Raw genomic sequence first — 20,802 nt, 5'->3', positions numbered from 1 at the left:
TCTGTGTATTTTTGAGAATAACTGCTTTTTCTCCTCAGCTGGATCTTTTTTGAGCATCAGTCAATAACTTCCTGGGTATTTTTATGGATCAGCAGCTGCAGGTAGTAATTGATTTTGTGGAATCTCCACTGCATGACCATCCAAATAGAAAAGGCTGAGCGCTTTTTTTTTCCTGAGCAGTAATTTAAACCTTGTGGGGCTTGTAAAAGTTCACTCAACCATGTACTATTGTGAAAACTGAACGAAAGAAAATCTCAACCTGATGTATTTCTAACCAGCAACATGCTGTGCCTCTCGTGGGCTTTGAGATTTGGGGGGAAGAAGAAAAAAGTTCATCTCAAATCTCTCTCTCTCTCTCTCTCTCTCTCTCTCTCTGTCAGCAGGATTTCTTCCCTTGGTTCTTAAGAACATCCTGAGTGAATCATTATTCATTTGGAAGTGAAACAGTGACAGCACAGTGAGATCATGCCCATCTGCCTTGGATTTACTTAATTTCACATGTACAGCAGCCTGCTGTTACACACTAGAGAGTTCATGCTTCTGGATGATCATAATTTCCAGTGGTGGGATAAGACAAGGTACCATACTTATTTTGAGCATAATGAGAGAATAAATTATACATACCTTGATTTACAAAATGTCCTTTGCGTTCAGCTTGGGTTAGGAATCACTTTGATCACTCAGCATATTTCCACTTTTGAAAGGTTTTTGAGACAGCTATGAATATTATCTAGTTGCTTCTATGATGAGAGGATTTAGCGGTTTATTTTGGTAGTGTATGCCAAATGAACTGCAGACCAACATGTGATCTGTGGAAAGGAAATAGGCATTTTCATTGGATCAAATACACTTCAAGGTATTTGTTTATTGAGAAACTGCTGCTTTAGACATCTGTCTAGGTCGTACAGTACATTTCAGTTTTGTTTGCATGGAGCTCCTGAATCTTCTATTCAGGAAAATTCACGAACTTTTCTTTTCTTTTTCATTTTATTTTCCGTGATTTAGTCAAAGGATGATTGTTTCCTGCAGTTGCGCCCACGGTGCAGAAAGTGAGTTTGTGGTGAGAGGAGGATCAGTGCGCATGGCACGAGGCGCCAAAGGCTGCACCGGAGTCAAAAATGCAAATGCTGTCATCTGAAGACTACCTCAAGTAAGGACGCGCGGGGATTCTCCATTTGCTCAGTCTGTCTCACAACCTGTAAATGTCACGCCGTCTTTTCTTTTCTTCTTCTTCTCCTTTCTTTTCTTTTTTTTTTTTTTCCTCCCTCGTCTTCGGTGGTGAGATCCATCTCATCGCCCTCCTCGATTTATAGATCTCACCTCACGCGCCGCTGGGATGCAAGCTGCCACTACAGCACCCATCCACATGAAGGCTGCAGCTCCGCACTTCTCCGCAACAAGCAAGCCTGGGGACAGATTAGTTTACTCGAGAGCATAAAGTGGTGTTTTTAGGACGAGTAAATCCATAACTTGCAGGATTCAGACCGCCATCCTGTGCGCGCGCGCGCGCGTGTGTGTGTGCTTTTCCTTGGGAGAGAAACGTTTTGGTGCAGTGGACCCAGAGGATAGTACTACTACTGCTTGCTTTTGCACAAAGACGCGCGTCCGGTCGGGTTTTTAAGCTGCAGTCCACTTCACGCCAACTGCAGTGCCACAAAACTGCGAGAGGAAATGAGTCCGTCATGAACCCGCGCGCCTCTCCCGTGAACTCTTCGGCGGATCCACAGACTCGCATCCACAAGTGGGGCGTTTTTTCCGCGCTCGGCCGCACGTAATTCCACTTTACAACTACGATGAGACAACGTGGCGGGGTAACCCGAGGAGATGCTGCCCTGCAGAAGTGCAGCGGGAGCGCAGGACAGTGACTTCCAGCGGATCCCCGCGGACGAGTGAATGCCGCCTCCGATGTGGAGCTTGTCGCTGTCCGACGCGCGAGTGGTGCTGAAATTTGGATGATGTCTGTTCAGCGACTGCAGGGCTGCCGCTCCCTGCACTTCAACGAGGACAACGGCCGCTTCGTGCTGCTCGCCGTCCTCATCCTGCTGTACCTGCTGTGCGGCGCTGCGGTCTTCTCGGCCATCGAGAGGCCCTCGGAGGTGCGGGCTCACGGCCGCTGGAACGGGACGCTCCTCAACTTCAGCGAGACCTTCAACATCAGCCTGCAGGACCTCAACTCCTTCCTGCGGGAGTACGAGGCTGCCATCGCCGCCGGCATCCGGGCTGATGCTCTGAGGCCGAGATGGGATTTTACTGGGGCTTTTTATTTTGTTGGAACTGTGGTGTCGACTATAGGTGGGTGATCTCTGCAGCATTCACTGGATTCCCTGACCTCTGCGTTAATTTTTTATTTGCATGTTTTTTGCTGTAAATTCCAAAAAAAACAAAAAAAGATGTATCCAATCAGTGACCACTAAACCCACAGCTGAGCTTTGTGAAATGAAAATGAACTCCAGAAATGAATAGTAAACAACCCACCCGTTGAAGCTTGCTGGATATTTCTTTGCATGCTGTTCTGGTAAATGGTTAAAACTGTTATGGTTTGTTAAATAATCAAGCCACACCTTTCAATCTTTTTGTTAAAGGACTGAGCTGCCTCCCCAATGGCTCACATGTAGAATAAGAGATTAAAAGTGTTTTGGTATAATTTTTTTTCTTCCCCATTTTGGCTGGGAGGCACTTTGGCAATTGGGGCGACATCTGACTCTGCTGCCATTTGGAAAAGCACTCTCATCACTGACTATAGGACAGCACCCATGGGTGCAGTCTTTTTATTTTTTTTTTTGGCCGCATTTTGTTCAAACCAACAAGAATGTCAATGAGAAGCCCCTTCTGCCGCCCCCTCCCCAAACTCCCGTTTAACATTTACTCATGCAATAGGTCAGAAAAGAGCAAGTGTCCCTCCCAGGGCACCCTGAGGGCCAATGGTGTGGTGCACTGCATGCCTGATGGAGCCATCCCATTCTGCCATCAAACACACCCCCTGCCAGTTTGAGAGGAGGTCCAGCTTTCAGTGAGAGAGTGAATGTGAATGGGTGAACGAACAAATGAACTCACCCCAGGTAATAATTTGAGATGACAGGCGCTGTCTATCTCTGACCTTGCCCTCGATGCACAACCACACTCTCTTATATACAGTGCGATACCTCTGGCACCTCCTTTTAATTGAATACTGCAGAGAGGCGAGTGATAAGGAAAACTGATGGCTGTGCATTGGTGTAGAGAGAGAATTGGTATCACATGGGCAGAGGACCTGTCACAACTTTATTTACTGGAGAACCTGTCAGGAGATTTTTTATTACCCCCTCCACCTTCTGCTGGTAGATACACAAATGCGAGCAAGCCCATGTACTCAGCACGCCAAGTCACCGGGAACTGCAGCAGCTGTGTTTGTGTACAATGTTTCAGGGAGGTTGAGATCCTTTGTACTCGACTTGTCATGCTGCATCACTGTCTTCCCCCCCCAACACGCAGATCATGCAAACTGACTCTGCTGCTTGGGGAAAAGAGATAGAATCAAGGGTGAAGTACAGATTCTGTTTACAGCATTTGTCTTTTTTCATGTGCTCGCATGGATTTCTGTAAGGAGTTTCATCCGGCTTTGATCTCCGCCCCGTCTGACTCTCTGGCTCGTGTGCTACTTTTTTCGGCGTGCTTGTGAGCTGCTGATATAAAAAGGGATTTTGGGGCGTCCCCACACAACTCTTTATCAGAGCGGCATCCCCCTGTGAACTCCAGACGCTCCTCCCAAACACTTCCCGCCTCTAACTCCGCTGTGGCAGAGGCTTCAAATCAACAGTGACTCTTTGCTCCCCTTGATGTGCCTCCACAGCATCGCTTTGAAGAATGAAAGAGACGCAGTGACCATGTGAGGCAGTTGTTTACTTGGAGTTTTGGACAGGTTCACCGGTCATTAGTGCTGTGTGTGGTGCGCCGCTTTAGACTGTGAGAAAGAAGTGCAGAAACTGCCAGGCATACAAAATACCAAACATAAGAAAATACAGATTTTTCTGAAATGTAAATTGAAGAAATGGAGCAAAGGTCGGTTTTTATTTGGTGATGAAGTCATTCAGTGTTCTTGATGTTGGTTTTTTTGGAGCTTTTCAAGTAAAAGTTGACGGAAAAGTAGACAGAATGCCCTCGCTTGGCCCTGAAAAAATGGCAGTTGATAAAATTGCATCACACTCTTGTGGAGTTTTCAGTCACACTATATACCGGGCTTCCACTGTTCCAGTACCTCCAAAGATGAATCCAAAAGATTTGATAGAGAGTATGATAATTGCTTTTATGTTGGCATAGCAGCATGTTGTTAATGTCCTGGTACTTTTGATTGGTAACTTTTAGGAACAGATCTAAGAGACTTTGTAGGCTGATTAAATAATTTCCATTATTTTACTGAAAGCTTAGTGAATGGATTTGATCCAGTTTGGCATTTTCATACCAACTTTCTTTACACTTGATTTTGAGACTGACAATAGATATGAAATAGATATGCTCCAGAATATCCTCCCAATGTTTGACTGTTGTGGGGATTTATGTATAAAGAATGTGACCTGTGCCTTCAACACCTGTTCTGATGGTTATTATAACATTTGCACTACTACAATTACTGAAGTTTTCTTCAAGTTTGTCTTTCTATCTTCACTTCTTGTTCTATTTCTTGCTTTAATGTGAGCATTATCCAAATCTGTTGCCTCCAGTAAACACCTGTGTTTACTGGAGAAGCACTGCCCCAGTACTTGTGACCATGAGTTTTTATTCACAGAGTAAATGTTTACTCCTATTTTATCATAACTAGCAAATGAGTCCAATATAAACCCAAGCGAAAGATGACTACAATGACTGCTGATTTATCGCTCAGTGTCGTATATCCAAATCCACATTCACTTCAAAGTAAAGCACAATATCTAGCAATAGCACGGGGGTGGACTTTTGATTTGTTTGTTTCTTTGTTGTTTGTGTTGCATGAGTTGTTTCAGTATCTCAGTTGTGTAGACATACCCAGAATTTCCAGATAGCTCTACTTCTTGTGTTCTCATCAAAGGAGGGCACGGGAGCGTGCTCAGTAAATACAGTTTCCGCCAGTGCTAATTATAAACTTCAAGGTTGATTGATTAATGCGGCCTGCCAATTAGAACAGCTCTCTGTAGTCGTTTGTGGGACTGCACGGCTCTTTGTAAGTTGCTGCAATTACATTTTCACGAAATGCTTTGTCAGTTGTGAAGTGCTGACACGGGGGATACTTGTCAGAGAATCAAGTGCACTGAGTGATGACTTCTAACTTGCTGAGACTGAGTGGATGAAGTTGGTCAGGGCACCAAGTTGTTGGATTGTGTTGTGGACTGTTTTTTTTCCTGGGGATAGACTCCGTCCTGCCTCCTTTTGCCCCTGGCCGCCACTGCAGCATCTTGCTCCATCACACTCATATCCACCCACTCAGAGAAGCCACAAAGGCAGACAATACGAACAGGAGAGCCTGACAAACAGCGTGCGAGAGAAAAACACTGTTGTTGGTTTAAAATTATCTGTGATTTAACTCCAATCAAGATGACAATTTCCAAAACAACCAGAAATGTCAGGGGTGTGCGGGGTTAATCGAAGCTGTAGCGCAGACAAAACCTGGCTGTTTGGAGCAAGATGCAGCAAAATGAGCAGATGCTTCTAGCTCGGGGTGCACCTGTACTTAGAGTCCCTTCTCGGACAACATGAAGCTACACGAAGTCTACACATCATGATTAAAAGGGTATCAAGTTTGTGTAGAAGTGACAGAAGTTCCTCAAGTCGATCGCACAATGACAAACAGTTTTGAATTAATTATCAACTCTGCGTGAATCCCAGAATCTTTCAAATGTTTAGATATGTTTTACAGTACACATCATTGCTCTTGGTGAAGTCCCATTGCGCTCATTTACAATGTTTGCTGACATCTGTTTGAAGCACAGAAACCCCCCTGAACATTACGAGCTCAGCACCAAACAGCAGTCTGGAAAACTTATTAGCAATCAGAAGGCAATGGTGGGATATGCGTCCAGTAAAATGTCAGCTGTTCCCCTAATAGATGGAAGAAACAAAAACAAAGTTAAAGAGAGGGTTACATGCTCCTGCAGTTTGAATCCAGCTTTCTTCACCATTCTTGTGAGAAACTAATTTGACAAGAATCCGAAAGATATTTGGGATAAACTAGCAGACAGCAGCAAAAAGCATTTATCAATGGGTTATTATATTTCTTTTTAAGCACAAGATTACAATTGGAATGGTTCAATGGATTTTTAAATGATATTAGTTTGCTGAAAGATGCCTCACATTGATACATTCAAGGTATGAATCTTTTTTATGGATAGTAAATTCTGTTATACTATTAGACACAAATTCACTCATGATTTATTCTTCCTCAAAATAACAGCAAAATACACTCTTCCTTTTAAGGCTTACTGGACAAATAGCCTTTAGGTTTCAATTAGGCTTTTCAGTGTTTTCTGTCATCTTAAACTCTGAGGTCTCAGGGACATTTATAGAACATCAGATACATACAGTGTGTAGCAGTTTTGATGTTGTCTTATTTGTCCTGACAGGTGCTGTCCTGAGAAACACCTGCCTGCCAAGAAATGCCTACACTAATAAGTTTAGACCTGCTCTTAAGATTACAATAACTCAAAACGACTGAAGCGTGATGAATTCACATCATTTAGAACACATTGGTGTCTTCAGCATTAATTATTTTGCTTGAAAATTATTTTCCAATCTACAGAAGTTTCATATTTACACTGTGTTGTTTATCATAGTGCAGAGGAAAATGTTAAGATGTCTCTGATTATAATCTGTCACAGTGGCGATTTTATGGTTGAAATTAACGTGAAACAGATGTAGCAACAGCTGCTGAAATATACAGCGAAATGTTGTTTGAAAAGCTGTGAAGAGTGGACATTTGTGTGTGTGTGTGTGTGTGTGTGTGTGTGTGTGTGAGAGAGAGAGAGAGAGAGAGAGAGAGAGAGAGAGAGAGAGAGAGAGAGCAACATCATGTGACACTACTGAGAAATCACCAACATAAATGAAAGTCCATTTGCCATTCATCACTATACCATTACAGTATGACAAATTTTATTCTTCTACATCCAGAACAAATTCAGGACTTTTCTAGAATATGAAAGATGAGCATGTTCAGCCTGGAAATGTAACTTTTCAGTCAAACACCCACTTGTTGCAGAACTGTTAGCGGTTGTATGAGTGTATATAATATAATACAGTAAGTGTAGTTACGCAGAAGCAAAGGAAAACTTCACATTTTTTCAGAATGATATCGTTGTTTGAAGCTGCGCTTTGGATGCTGCAATCTGCTGTGTTTCGTGTCTCTGTTGGTCAGTTAGGATTTTAGTATTGAAGCAGTATTGAAATGCCTGACTCCCACGATGCAATGTTGCCCTTCGCAATCAGTTCAGCTGTGTGTGCGCTCCTTCCTGACGTCCTTGTTTTTAAGCCACACTTTGAAGCAGAATGTGAAGACGCCGTGTTCTGTGAGCTTCAGTGAAACCCAACACTGTCCGGTGTCTGAGAAATCACAACAGATGTTATCAGTTCAAGAGAGCAACCGCAGATTCCTCCTAATGAGCAGCGGATCTAACGCCCGAAACTGCAGAAAGCCAAGAGAAAACACACAGTCTATTGTTTGTAGGCTGCTGCGCTCTCATTATTTCAGCAGCAGTTATGATCTCATTGTAAAAAATTGATCTGATTAATCAAGCTCGCTTTTTTTTTTTTTTTAATATTTAGTTGCTGTAAAAATTATACATACGGAAACAAAAAGCCTGTTTTGTAATGACTGATGTTGGAAAAGGTTAGAAAAAGTTATGATCGCTGGCGTCCTTTCCCACGTTTCTGCAGTGTTAGTAAACAATTAAGTCTAATGGCTTACTGAGTGCCGTTCTCCTCGTCTTCTTGCACCAATTTAAAAAGTGCTGATTTGGTAGCCGGGTCTCATTGAGTCACACATGGGAAGCTCGTGCGACTATTACTGTCTGGCCAGGGCTGCGTATCAGAATAGAGTGCTGCAAACCAAATTTCCTCCCTTTGTAATTCACGCGCCTGTAAGGTTACGAGGCAAAGTCACCTCAGTGTGGCGGATCGTGCGTTTGGCATTTAAGCAGTGTGAAATGTCACATGATAGACTCCTGAAGGCAGGCTGTGTTTTCACTTTGATGTTGTGTTCTTATTTAGATTAAATGCTCAGTGCTGCCTCACTGGGATAAAGAAAGAAAGAAAAAAGAAAAACATCTTAACTGTTGCGTGTATGTTGTGAGTGTGTTTTCAGGTGGGTGGGGGACGGTTTGCAATCTGTGGAAGCACAAATTTCTCGCTCCATGCCCATGTTTCAGGCTTTTACTTGTCTGCCTGTCACTTTCTCCAGACGATCTCAAACACACTCGACTGCTGTCGTGTGAAGATGCAATACTTTACCTGGATTGTCTCTGTAAATCATTGTGATCTTGCACACTGCGTTCCTGTGGGGCAACACTGTCCTTGTGTTTAAAATAGTCGCAGTTCATATTGTACAAACAGTACAAAAAGATTTCATTACACAATCATTTGAAGCTGGCCAGCATGAGTCGTCTCTCCTGGTTTTGGCTGCTGCCTTTTTCCATTTTTTTTTTTTTTTTTTTTTCCTCCTCTCTTGTCTTCAGATCTCCTGGGCCACTCTGAAATCACAGACAGAGGAAATGTCACCGTTAAAAATGGAAAACAGAGGCCCTTCACTCACATGAAAAGGCGCTGGTGGTCCTTTTAGACTGTGAGGTTTCCCCAGTGGGGAAGTCGAGCTAATATATGGCGTTACTTTGTAGAAAGGTCTCCAGGAAAATGTCTAAATTATGGGAGAAATATATGTATTTGCAAAAAAATTCTTGGCATAAAGAAGATATTGAAACTAACTTTGCTTGTAGTTGTGGTCAAAGTAGCTCCTGGCCTCAGGAAGAGTTGAATACCTGACATTTTTGAAGATTGTTTTTTTTTTTTTATATCACATATTCACGGATTTCAGTCTCATCGCTCATATTCCTCACAGTTGGTCTTCGGCCCTTTTCACAGCAGATATTTGTGCATGGTGCAGTAAAGAAAAGGCGACGGCGTAACGAGTATCATTACCAATGACTCTGGACGGCGCGGCGCTGCAGTTTACCCCCATGCTGTGAGAATAAGGGAACAGATTAATCAACAATGTCTGTTCCTTCTGGAGGTTTCAGCTTTTTTTTTTTCTTCTGTGGATAAACTACTCCTCCAGAAGTATAATCAGTGAACACCACATTATCCAACAGTGCATCATAATAAATCCTGTCATACACACAACAATTTTCAGCAGCTGGTGCAGCTACAAAACAAAGGCCAGTTGAACTCAGAGCGAAAGTGCTGAATTATCTTGGTGGTCCTCAGCTTAAATGTGATGAAGGTGCAATATAAATATGGAGGTGAATCACATTTAATGCTGAGATAGATATTTTCCACCAAGTTTCACATCAATTCGTCTCTGGCTAGGCTGCAAGAAAACATTCAGAGCACGGCGTATTACTGGAAAAAGATAACTGAGAAATGAATATTTAATTTATTATTTAAATAACAGATGAGGGCTCTGGGTGCAGCTGCTGTGTTTCTCCCCACAGTCCAAATCCATGTGTTTGAGGCTGACTGTGTCCTGCTGGTGCGAATGTGAGTGTGTGAGATTGCCTCTCTGTGTGTTTTCATAAATAAATTTGGTAAAGAAGATGGATAAATGACAGGAGATGATCCAAAGCAACATTGTGTTGTTAATAGAAAAAAACTGAGAATCCCTTAATGTTTTTTCTTTCAACCTGAAGCTGGATCAACGGGATCTGCATGTTTTAGATTGTTTTCCTCCTCCACATAAATAAGGTTGTCATCAATCTCAGTACAGTTCCATAATAACTTTGAATGAGCTGCGTCGGCTCAGGACGGCATTACATGTACCTCCAGTCTTTAGCTTTGTCTTCCTCGTTAAGGTGTTGCTTGTGTCCTCAGAGGTGCGAACTGAAAGGTGTGTGTTCGTGCACGGCATGTGTGTGTGTGCGTGGCCTCGTGGGGACATTCTGATTGCATATTGACCCATTGGAACTCGTCTCATGGCAGGAACAAGAATTGATGTCCCGACACACCCAAAGGGGGGAATCCATATTTTTTTAAGCGAAGGCATGTCTTCAGATTAGATCATGGTTTGGGGTTCGGCGGGGATTTGGTGCAAGTTTACACAATATCCTCGTCGGAAATGGAAGTGTGTGTGTCTGTGTGAGCTGTGTGGATGAGGCAAACCTGCTGAGAAGCTCTGGCTCCAATAAATCCCCATCATACTTAACTGATGCTCTACAGGATGGTTTTACACACCTCTGCACAGTCGCTGCAGGTCATAAATCTTCCCTGTCTGGCTGAGGACTGCGCTTGCCTACATACAGTAATTCACAGGCTAAAATCATCACGACCGAGCAATATTATTATCATTTTTAGAGGACACAGCAAATTTATAGGAATGCCTTCTTCGCTACCTGATATCCATTTCACTGATTCCAGCAGATTAAAGAGAGCTCACACCTTGCGTCGTGTTTGCTCTCAGCAGTGCACTGACCTCCTCTCCGGCGGGGATAATTTTGAACAGACATTTTAGATTTTGCTCCTTTGTTAATATTTCAATCATCGTCATTTTCTCTGACGGCCCAATTTGCGTCGGCGCTGGAGTCATTGCTGACTTGCAGCTGTGAGAGTTTGAACTTTCCCAGAGCAGAAAAGTCTGTCTTCTGAAACACTTGTACGGCTGACAGCCTTTGACGCAGCGAAAATCAGACACACGCTTGCAGTGGCAAATAGACGTGTAATGATGGGAGCCCGCAGAGCAATTCGATATCTGTCACAGCAAAACATTTACCAGGATCTTAGGCTTCTGTGTATAAATCGCTGTCAGAGGTACTGAGCTCACAGAAAGTTGGTAAACAGTGTGATTTCACAGCTATCCATCTGTTTCTTCAGTGGAAGGAGGAACAGCGAGACGTCCCATGAATGCATGAAATATGAACAGAACACCAAAAGTATTCAAATATTTATGCATTGTAAAAATAGTCAGCTTGCCCATCACAACAGAGCTTCTGATGGGCAAATCAACTTGCAGACTTCCACCTTATCAATGTACAGGTTATATAAACGTATGGCAGCATCCAGCTGTTTGTGAGTATAAATGACACACTTCACACACATCTCGTTCTTGAAAACATTGCAATTTAAATGTTAAAGCAAATCTTGATTTAATGCTAGTTTGACACATTGCATATCCGGCAGTCGTGCTGAACGCTGAGCTCAGGATCTTGCAGTCTGCCCATTGTTTACTCTTATTATACCAACCTAAAGGTGCCCGGGTCTCACACTATTCCCGCTTCACAACAACGAAAACAACAGAGACTTCTAATGCGAGACGGAATTTGAATGCAGCCTCAGCTCTATTTCTCATGCCACAAATGCATGTTTCTCGCAGATGTGCCGTGATTTAAACGGGAAATGTAAAGGCCTTCAAACAGAAGAAAAAAAACCCCCACCAATTTCCTTCATTTTTGTTCAAAGGTAAAAGGAAAACAACTCAAGTGTATTAGTCAATGCAAAAATAATTTCCTTTTCAAAGTGTTAAATGAATTGAAGTTACTAGATTACTTTCCTTTGGGAAACAGGAAACGCACCAAGCAAACACAAACTCAGTATAAAGTATTTGCATCGAAGCAGAGTCTTCATTTCTGAGCATGAACTTGAATCAGTGCGATGGTTGATCATTATGATTAGATTAGAGGATAAAGGAAAAAAACTGACAGAGCACCATGCCAGCCCCGGATTCTCAGATCGTAGATCACGGAGCGGGAGTCATGCATATCACGCATCTGCTTTTGCAGTGCGATCTGTTTGAATTAGTGAAAACACTTCTCTTGATTCCTGCTTCATTTGGAGGACGCGGCCGCTTTTGTAAATACACGCGATCCACTCAGAGAGTCCAGCCGCTGTGCGGCTCAGCCGACTGGAGCCGAACCTGCGTTACCCCAAAACACCTCTGAGCTAATGGTTGTACTTTCTGCTGCCAGCAGGCGTATTAACTGAAATCATTCAAGCAACAGATTTCGAACACAAAACTCCCCCGCCTTTCGCCACCCTGACATATTGATTTGGTGTACAATTCATTTCCTTTTTTTTTTTTTTTTTTTTTCCATATATCTATTTATGATGGAAGCATCATCATTGTAAAAAAAAAAAGCACACGCACATACAGATAACCCAAGGCAGAATGTATTTTGCCCTCATGCCAGCTTCCACAAATTCTTCCACCAGCTTGGAGCCGGCCGCCTCTGGCAGAGTTAAACAGCACGGAGCTCATAGTGGGCACATCCAGCTACTGGAAAATAAACCATTATTTAATTGTGAGCAACAGCGCATCGCTTCATCATTCCTCCAAGACAGCCCCCTCTCCATGTATGATCCAAGATCATTATTGCAGCTGTCAGTAACTTAGCAGCGCCTGACAGGGATCCATGTTTTCGCGCTGCCATTTCAGGGACTTGTGCGTTCACATCAGCCGCAACAAAAAAAAAAAAAGCATTAAATGGAAAGTCTGCAGAACAATAAGCATTCATTTCCTGCTGGCGTCTTTCACAATATATTTTCATATGATGCCTAAAATTCTGTTCTGAGTCTCAGTCTGTAATATTCACTCTATTGTTGTACAGCCTAAACGCTACACAGATATAGTGGTTATATACTGACTGTATTTATGTATTAGCTGAACACAAAGGCCTGAAGGTGATACTCTTTCCTAAACTCTGCCCTGACAGGTGTGTTTACTTTGTGTGTAATAAAGAGTGAAACAAGAAGGCTTTATGGAGGTAAGCTTTTATTCAAACATTGACAGAGTATACAGTGCGAGGCAATAGGACGCACAAGGACATAGCCTTTACATCTATCAGGAAGAAGCCATTAATCTGATGAGAGAAGGGCTTCTCGGTCACATAAAGGAACTTTATCCTTTTTACTGTTTGAACCCTGAAACCACACAAATGACTTTAAATTTTCTCTTGCTTATTAAAGCTCCAGTTTTACTGTTTGTCCTTTCAGGAATCCAAAAATCCTGGGAAAAAAAAAAGAGTAAAATATTGAAAAATAAAGACTAAAACAAATGTAGACAGGAATCCAAAGAGAGAGCAGCTATTTTTCTGACAATAAATCAATATGGACGAGGGGTGGAGTCATCAGTCCTTCAGGCTCGCTGCTGGTCAATTTAGTCCTTGTAGAAACTCATGTGAATCTACTTTGCATCGACAAATTATTATTATTTTAATCCATTTTGAACTATTGACAGGTTAGTGTTATGCTGTTATTACTCGCTTTGCGTAAACATCGTAATGTGCAAACTGTTACTCTCGTGATTTAAACCTGTATCGACCCACTCTAATGAGCACGGCCAGCAGGCTGCTTTCTGATCACGTCAGTCTATATTTCTTGCGGAGGGACAGCCCTGTGCAGCACGTAATCAGTCTGCGCTTTGACATGCACAGCAGATATATTCATCTGCTGACTATACTGTGAGCTGGGAGTAAAAGTAACATTGTTTTAGGGGCTCAGTGATGATATTGTGGCTATGATACAGTGTGGTGGAGTTTATTCAAGCTGTGTTTGCAATGTACATATATCACAATGTGCTCACATCTCAGGCTCTGTTTGGCATTATTTGACTTGCTCAACCACTTCTTTTTGTAAAGCCGGCTGCTCGGTGTGAAGATTCCTATAATTATCCAGTCTGCCGGTAATCTTTGCGGGTCCTCAGCAGATGGTGCAGCGATGGCGTCTCGGGTCTGGCCGTGTCGCCGCTTCCTCAGCCCTCCGTCCTCTCTGCGGACCCCCCGCCAGGCCACATCCGTGACTAATGATTTCCTGCTCGTCACAGAAACACAGTCATCAGAGGAACGGGCGAGCGTGGCACTTCCTGCCGCTCCTCCTATTTTCTGCTCCTACTCCTCAGGCCCATTCAGGACGGCTGCCACCGGCGGGACACACTCGGTTTGACTGGAAGCTTGTTTTTGAGTGAACTAATTGAGGGCCGTGGGGCAGTGGGACGCAGGCATTAGAATTTTGGTTTGCAAAACAGCGCACATAATGAACCTCTGGCTCCACTCTCAAGGCCTCGGGGAGTTCAGAGGGAGGATGCTGTCCCCGATGACACACAATGACCTTCAGATACAATATTACTCAGAAAGACAAGTGAATGTACAGAACATGTCCTTCACTCAAACATGTGCTCATGGCTAAGAGCTTGTTGTTGCCCTTTTTTCCCGTATGAGTATCCATTAGAAGCTTTTACCCACTTGAACTGGCCGTATTTTCTGTTCTCCCTGCATTGTGCTTTGTGGCTGTGGCCAATTAATTCTGACTTTCCCTTATATTCCTCCAATTATCAGCCGAACTCCTGCCGCATACTGAAAACATTATGGCGACTATAACCATGCGGCTGTTATCTGGAAAACAAATCATTCCAGTGTTTTACTTTTTTGGGGGGGTTGCTTTAATTTGAATGAAGTGTTATTTTACCACCGAATATGAAACATGTTCTAGGGTGAGCTTTTCCAAAACTTCAGACTCTACAATAATATTTTATGCACCAGTTATTAAAGGAATCCTTTAATTTCTTTTTATTTCTTGACAATGTATCTTATTAAAAATTCGAACATTTCACTGCACTGAATTGCTCAAAATATTATGGATGGAGTCATATTTTTACTTTTATTCAGGTGAATTTTTTTGGGGGCGGTCACAACAATTTTTGCAAACACCAAAGAAGCAGCTTCTGTGCTGCCAAACCCCGATACAGTGAATTCATGTGTGCCACAAAGCTTCATTGTTGAGCTGTGTGAGCTGTCCTTTGATAATAGCAGAGCAGTTTATTTGGGCATACACCATCTTGGTGTCCTAAATAATAACTAGTGCTCCAAATTCACAGCTGAAACGTGGCTGGAACCAAAACAGCACTGACCCCCTTTTGAGTATTTTAATGAAAAGAAGTATTTCGCTGTTTTAGAATGTGTTTATTCAAAATGTATTCATTAATCAAGGATCTTACTGAAGAGTTAAATGTTTTTGACACATCTTTATTAGAAAGAAGCCATAAATAGAGCATCAACACTTGTTTTTGTGGTTAACTGATCAGCACAGTTGCTTTTTCGGGGTGTTAATGAGATTGAGAAGGAGAATTAGCAGTGTAGCAGTAGTAGGAGGAGTAGTATAGCTGTCACTGTTGAGGGCCTCATATGTATCAGGTTCACTGAAACGCAGCCTTTGAAGCTGAGGGGAATTACAGAGTTGGATGATGATTATCTGCGGGCTCGTCTCCATGAGCAGACCCCTTCACATTACACACGGTCATGTGATCCATTGCCATTATAGAAATTTTAATCATAATAGCGTTAAAGATTTATGCTTCACTGGGACCTAATGGACTTTGAGCATTTCGCCACAGGACAGGCCAGAGAAGCACGGAGCAGTGAATGGACTTATCAGCTTTCCTGCTTTAATGGGATATTGACATTAACCAAAACAGTGAAATTTTTCAGTATCACCTTTTCACTTGTTGCAGTAGTTTATATCTGCGGACCCATATATATCTTTCTGTCACCACAATTTCATCTGGTCTCATCAGCGAGAAATGAACTATTGAAGTTGAAGAGTGATTGAGTCGTGCACTTAATTGGTTATCCAACAGCTGCTGTTACCTCCTCTGTGATTTAGACTCTCTCCAGATAATTAAATATCTGTTGAGTGTTGTGCAGTTTGTCCAGTTTTCCTTTGCTCAGTGTAGCTCTTTAATGCAGTATAATCAGATGATTGATCGCCGCTAGAGGCCCGCGGTCCGCTAAGTGTACTAAATGAAAAGCAGAGCTTTCGCGAAGTTAATCAATATATCTATTAGAGTGAGTCGCCCCCACTAATTTGTGCTATTTGTTTAGGTCACAACATTACCAGGTGACTTAATGAACCACTGTAATTTGTAACAGATTTATAATGAGCGCTGCTTGGTTGAAATTGAGTCGAGCGTCTGTTTGCCGCCAAGCCGCCGAGCACGTGTGGCTCAGTCTTGACTTTTGATCCTGAGAGAAAACGCGGTCAGTCTGCTACAGACCAGTCTTGGTCTCTGAACGTTTTCTGTCTCTCATCCTTCATTTGAATTTTCCAGCACTCTAAAAACCACAGCAGCATCCCCTCATCTTCTCTTAAATCTGTCAAATGATAATTAATGGATACTGATGGGACCATTTCACTCACTTTCCTCCTGGTTTATTCTCTGGCGGGTAATTATGTGAGTAAGCATCATTAGCCATTAGGGCATGATATCCCTTTCAGTGTGGAGTTGAAAATACTTTATTTAATGTTAATGAATAAATATTCTCTCTGGGCTGTGATTGAATTGGATTAGCACGCGTATTATTTCCTGCCTTATCAAGTTCTGCTGAATTGAGTGACTCATCTCGGCTCAGGCTGAGCGGAGAGATCAGAGTGTTGACTGAGGTCAGCTGCTGGATCGCCGTCCTGTTGATGACAGTTTTTGCAGTTTCAAGTTTTAGAGCTTAAATGAAGACTGTGTATCGAGTAACGCTGCTTGCATCTTGAGTTTTAGCAAATCTACTCCTTTCTTTCTATTATTGTTCAGTTTCCCTAATGTATCTTGACACAGTAGTCTGGAGTAATGGCTCTGAAATGCTACACTGAATCGATGCCTGGTGCCTTTTCCTCTCTTAGGTAATTTACTTGGTAATGAGAGACAGTGCGGAAGACCGTCTCTGTGTGCACTGAGAAGATGTAATCTGTTTTCCCTATGATTCAGTTGGCTTAGAGAGAGACTTGGGCCGCTAATTAATTAAGTATGAAACACTGAAATAGGATTTAACTGAAGGACTTAATTTGGGCGATCGGCGCCCCTCACCTCTCTGCAGCCCGATGTTGCCTCAGTCTCCGTTACCAAACTTTGTCATGATCCCGGCAGCAGATAATTCGACATCTGGATTGATGCGTTAAACCTCAACAAGTGCGTCCGTCTGTGTGCGCGAGACCTTGTGTGTGCCTGTGCCTGTTGGGATTGTATTCCCTCTTGTCTATAAAACAATCTGTATCCATCAGTGTTGATCTAAATGGCCCAACATGTCAACAGCGAACCCGTGTGAGAGTGGTTTTTCAGCACAAGAGATAAGGTCAAAAAAGCCATTTTGGCTATCATAAAGGAAACATTGTCTAGATATTGATGTCATTTATTACCTGACAAGGATGCTTTGTGGGAAAATAGGGGAAAGCTGTGCCCTAATGCTCCGAGAAGACTCAAATGGAGGAAAGCCATGATGGAAAAATCAATTAACCTTGGCCTGGAAGTGAACTGCTTGATCTTTCAGCACGATTTTATTTGTTGACAAATATAACATCTGCTCTTCTGTGGATAAGGGGCATTAGTGTGTGTGTGTATATGTGTGTGTGTGTGTGTGTGTGTGTGTGTGTGTGTGTGTGTGTGTGTGCGTGTGCGTGTGCGTGTGCGTGTGCGTGCGTGACAGTGTCCTTGGTATTGTCGTGTATACAAACACCTGCACAATGCACACAAATAAGAGCAGAACATGTTACATATTATCCTCTGTGGATGATTATGTGTGAATCAGAGTTTTTGAGATTTTGTGTTGTGACTTTTTAATAATGTGTGCTCTGTTAGTTTCATAGTTGAAGCAATAATAGCAATATGTGTGTCAGTCTGCTGCGTCTTATCTGAAGCATTGCAAACGAACTGTTCAGTGGACAGATATCCATCTCCGATATGAACAGCAAACACACACACACACACACACTCACACACGATGACGCTATTGTTCTTAATGTAGGATTTCTCCCCCAGCTGAAGTGCTTACAGATTTTCTCACATGGCTCGATGTGATGGGGACACAACGACGCACTCGAATCGAGACACTCGTGTGAAAATGTTAACATGAGAGCTGCACCTGTGACACTCCTTGAGACTGAGAAGAGCTCCTTCAACATGCAGCAGAATTCATAAACACTCTGAGCTCTCCGCTCCCCTCCTCTCATCGCCTCAGTCACACTCAAGAAGAAAATCTGAAAATAGCAGGAAACCAAACCATCAGGCTGGATTAAGAAACATGTTTGAGAGGGTTACCTGAGATTATTTCTGGTGTTTTTTTATTTATCGTTTCTGCGTCCTCCACTTTTGAGCTCTCACAGTTCTACATCAAAAATCCATCTTCGGCTTTGCACAGCAGATTGTTTTCAAAAGGAAATCACAAATCTCATCTGAGATATAAACTATACCTAATGGTGGATGTAATGAAAGTCATTTTCTTCTTCTTGCACATTATATTCGTGTAGCCAATTCAATTCTTGTCTTCATTTGAGCAGTAAGCACCAATGTTTAGCTGTATGATTGGAGTCTCCTCTCACAACATGGGGTTGTTGTTTTTTAAGATGCTTTGTCTCATACAACACTGAATTTCTCTTGTCAGTGAAAAATGCTTCTGTGAGATTAACTGTGGTATCTCTGTCTCTTCAGGCTTTGGAATGACAACACCTGTGACAGTCGCAGGAAAGGTGTTTTTGATCTTTTACGGGCTTCTGGGCTGTGCCGCCACCATCCTCTTCTTCAACCTCTTCCTGGAGCGCATCATCACTCTTCTGGCCGTGGTGATGAAGGCCGTGAGGGAGCGGCGGATCAGGAACAGCGGTCTCCTCCCGCCGGGCATCCGCCACGACTTCTCGGCCTACTCCCTCCCAGGGTGGAAGCCCTCTGTGTACCACGTGATGCTGATTCTGGGCCTGTCCGCCATCACCATCTCCTGCTGCGCTTCGGCCATGTACACCCCGGTGGAGGGCTGGGCCTACTTGGACTCGCTGTACTTCTGCTTCGTCTCCTTCAGCACCATCGGCTTTGGGGATTTTGTCAGCAGCCAGAGCGCGGAATACGAGTATCAAACCCTGTACCAACTGGCCAACTTCTTTTTCATACTGATGGGAGTGTGCTGCATCTATTCACTGTTCAACGTCATCTCTATTGTCATCAAGCAGGTGCTCAACTGGATGCTTGAGAAAATGAGCTGCTTGTTTTGCCAGCGTTGTAATAAGGCCAACGCCTTTCTGGGCAGGCGCAACGCCATCCGCCCGGGTTCGAAGAGTCGGCGCGGCCGCTTCGGCCAAGTGCCCGACTCCGACGGGCCCTGCGACAGCGACACCGAGGGACGCAGACTGTCGGGGGAGATGATCTCAATGAAAGACTTGGCGGCCTCCAATAAGGTCTCGCTGGCCATCATGCAGAAGCAGCTGTCTGAGTCCGCCAATGGATATCCCAGGACAGTGTGCGGCAGCTCCAGGCACAACGGCTTCTCCGGGGGCGTCGGCGCCCTCGGTATTATGAACAACAGACTGGCAGAGACGAGTAACTCCAGGTAGAGGACACAGTATATATATATATCTAAAGCAAGGCTTCTGAAAAGGACTGTCAGCGGACCTTGTTATGCATGATATTTCTGATTTTTTTTTTTTTTTTTTTTGGAATTCCAAGCCTGCGGTGATCATAAAGGTCATGATGGTGAATCTTTCTGTGACGGTGGCATGAAAAGAGAACCACAGTCATCAAAGACATCACGGCGCGACGCATGGGGATTACCCATCACTCATTTCATCAACCTCAACCTCAGCCCAGAACAAATCACTGAAAATGTCACAGATATCAATGTTAGTCTGCAGAGGAAACACTTTGCTCAATACATCAGACACAAATGGCTGGAAAATCGAGCCATAAAGGAGCTAAGAGATGCAGGCAGGTCAGCCTCCTTCTGTTTTAGGGGAGATTATTTGAATGTACATAATGAATGGTATAACAAAGTGTGACTGAGGAACGATATAGCACACACTAATCTATGCATTATACTTCTCATGCATTTTTGCACCATTTCTAGATGTTTCATTGATTACGCGACACCCAACACCCCACCATTTTTTGTTTTTTTTTCTTCTGTTTTACCCTCAGGTTGATTGATTTCATTTCTGGAGACACTTGTGGGAAGTGAAGTTTCCAAGCATGGCCGTGATGTAGCTGATTTCAACAGGGCTTTAACGAAGGGCGCCTTTTCAGTACCGCGCCAGCAGCCTGCAAAGAGTAATTTCTTATTCCTCCAGATGGAGAAAAGAGCAGAGTTGAAGAATGAAAATCCATTTCTCGTGAGGGAGGGACTGGCCTTCTTATCAGCGGAGAACATGCTTTGGCGGCCAAAGACTTTGACTTGAAGGGTAAAAGGAGCCACCTTCTGTATCTCTCCCTCAGTTGGCTTTTCAAGCTTACAGCTGTCTCCGAGGGAAATAAACGATAAATGCTGGCAATATTTTAATTACTCTTTGAGTGTGGGATGTAGTCATTGGTTGTAAAGCAGAGTAAATGAGAAATAAGTTTGTCTGACCTCAGTCGTAAAGCCGAGTAAGATGGGCATGGATACAAAAACGGATGTTTTTTTTTTTTTTAATATCCTGAATGCTTAAAACTGTTTCGGATGGAAAGTAGCTGGATCATTCACAGATGTTGAAGTTGAAAGCAAAACCCTGAAGGATTTTCTTATTTGCACTGACATATTTTATCATGGGATTTTCATTTGATTTCATCAGTAGAAACTTCTTTACATTAATTTTTTTTTCTCTGAAAAAAAAAAAAAGCATAGGTCAGGAGACTGCGGAGATTCATTTCCCTTTTAATTTAAGCGT

At 43.1% G+C, this 20,802-nt stretch overlaps 1 protein-coding gene and 1 long non-coding RNA gene across 2 annotated transcripts; one reads left to right on the top strand and one right to left on the bottom strand.

Annotated features, from left to right (window-relative positions):
* The first annotated feature begins 1,530 nt into the window (after positions 1–1,530).
* Positions 1,531–19,497, top strand: kcnk12 (potassium channel, subfamily K, member 12). Its single transcript, XM_030106993.1, has 2 exons — positions 1,531–2,292; positions 18,605–19,497. Exons 1-2 carry the CDS (start codon positions 1,953–1,955, stop codon positions 19,495–19,497), a joined length of 1,233 nt encoding a protein of 410 aa, XP_029962853.1. The 5' UTR covers positions 1,531–1,952.
* Positions 6,470–20,155, bottom strand: LOC115399561 (uncharacterized). The gene is made up of 3 exons (XR_003932656.1): positions 20,072–20,155; positions 14,966–14,970; positions 6,470–6,480 (listed from the first exon to the last, which is right to left on the bottom strand). It is a non-coding gene; the product is annotated as an uncharacterized LOC115399561 (long non-coding RNA).
* Positions 20,156–20,802: the final 647 nt, after the last annotated feature.

The sequence above is a fragment of the Salarias fasciatus genome, chromosome 13, assembly GCF_902148845.1.
Source record: "Salarias fasciatus chromosome 13, fSalaFa1.1, whole genome shotgun sequence".
NCBI classification, from domain to species: Eukaryota; Metazoa; Chordata; class Actinopteri; order Blenniiformes; family Blenniidae; genus Salarias; species Salarias fasciatus.
Note: the sequence above shows the minus strand (reverse complement) of the source record. Positions and strands in the feature narration are given on the sequence as shown.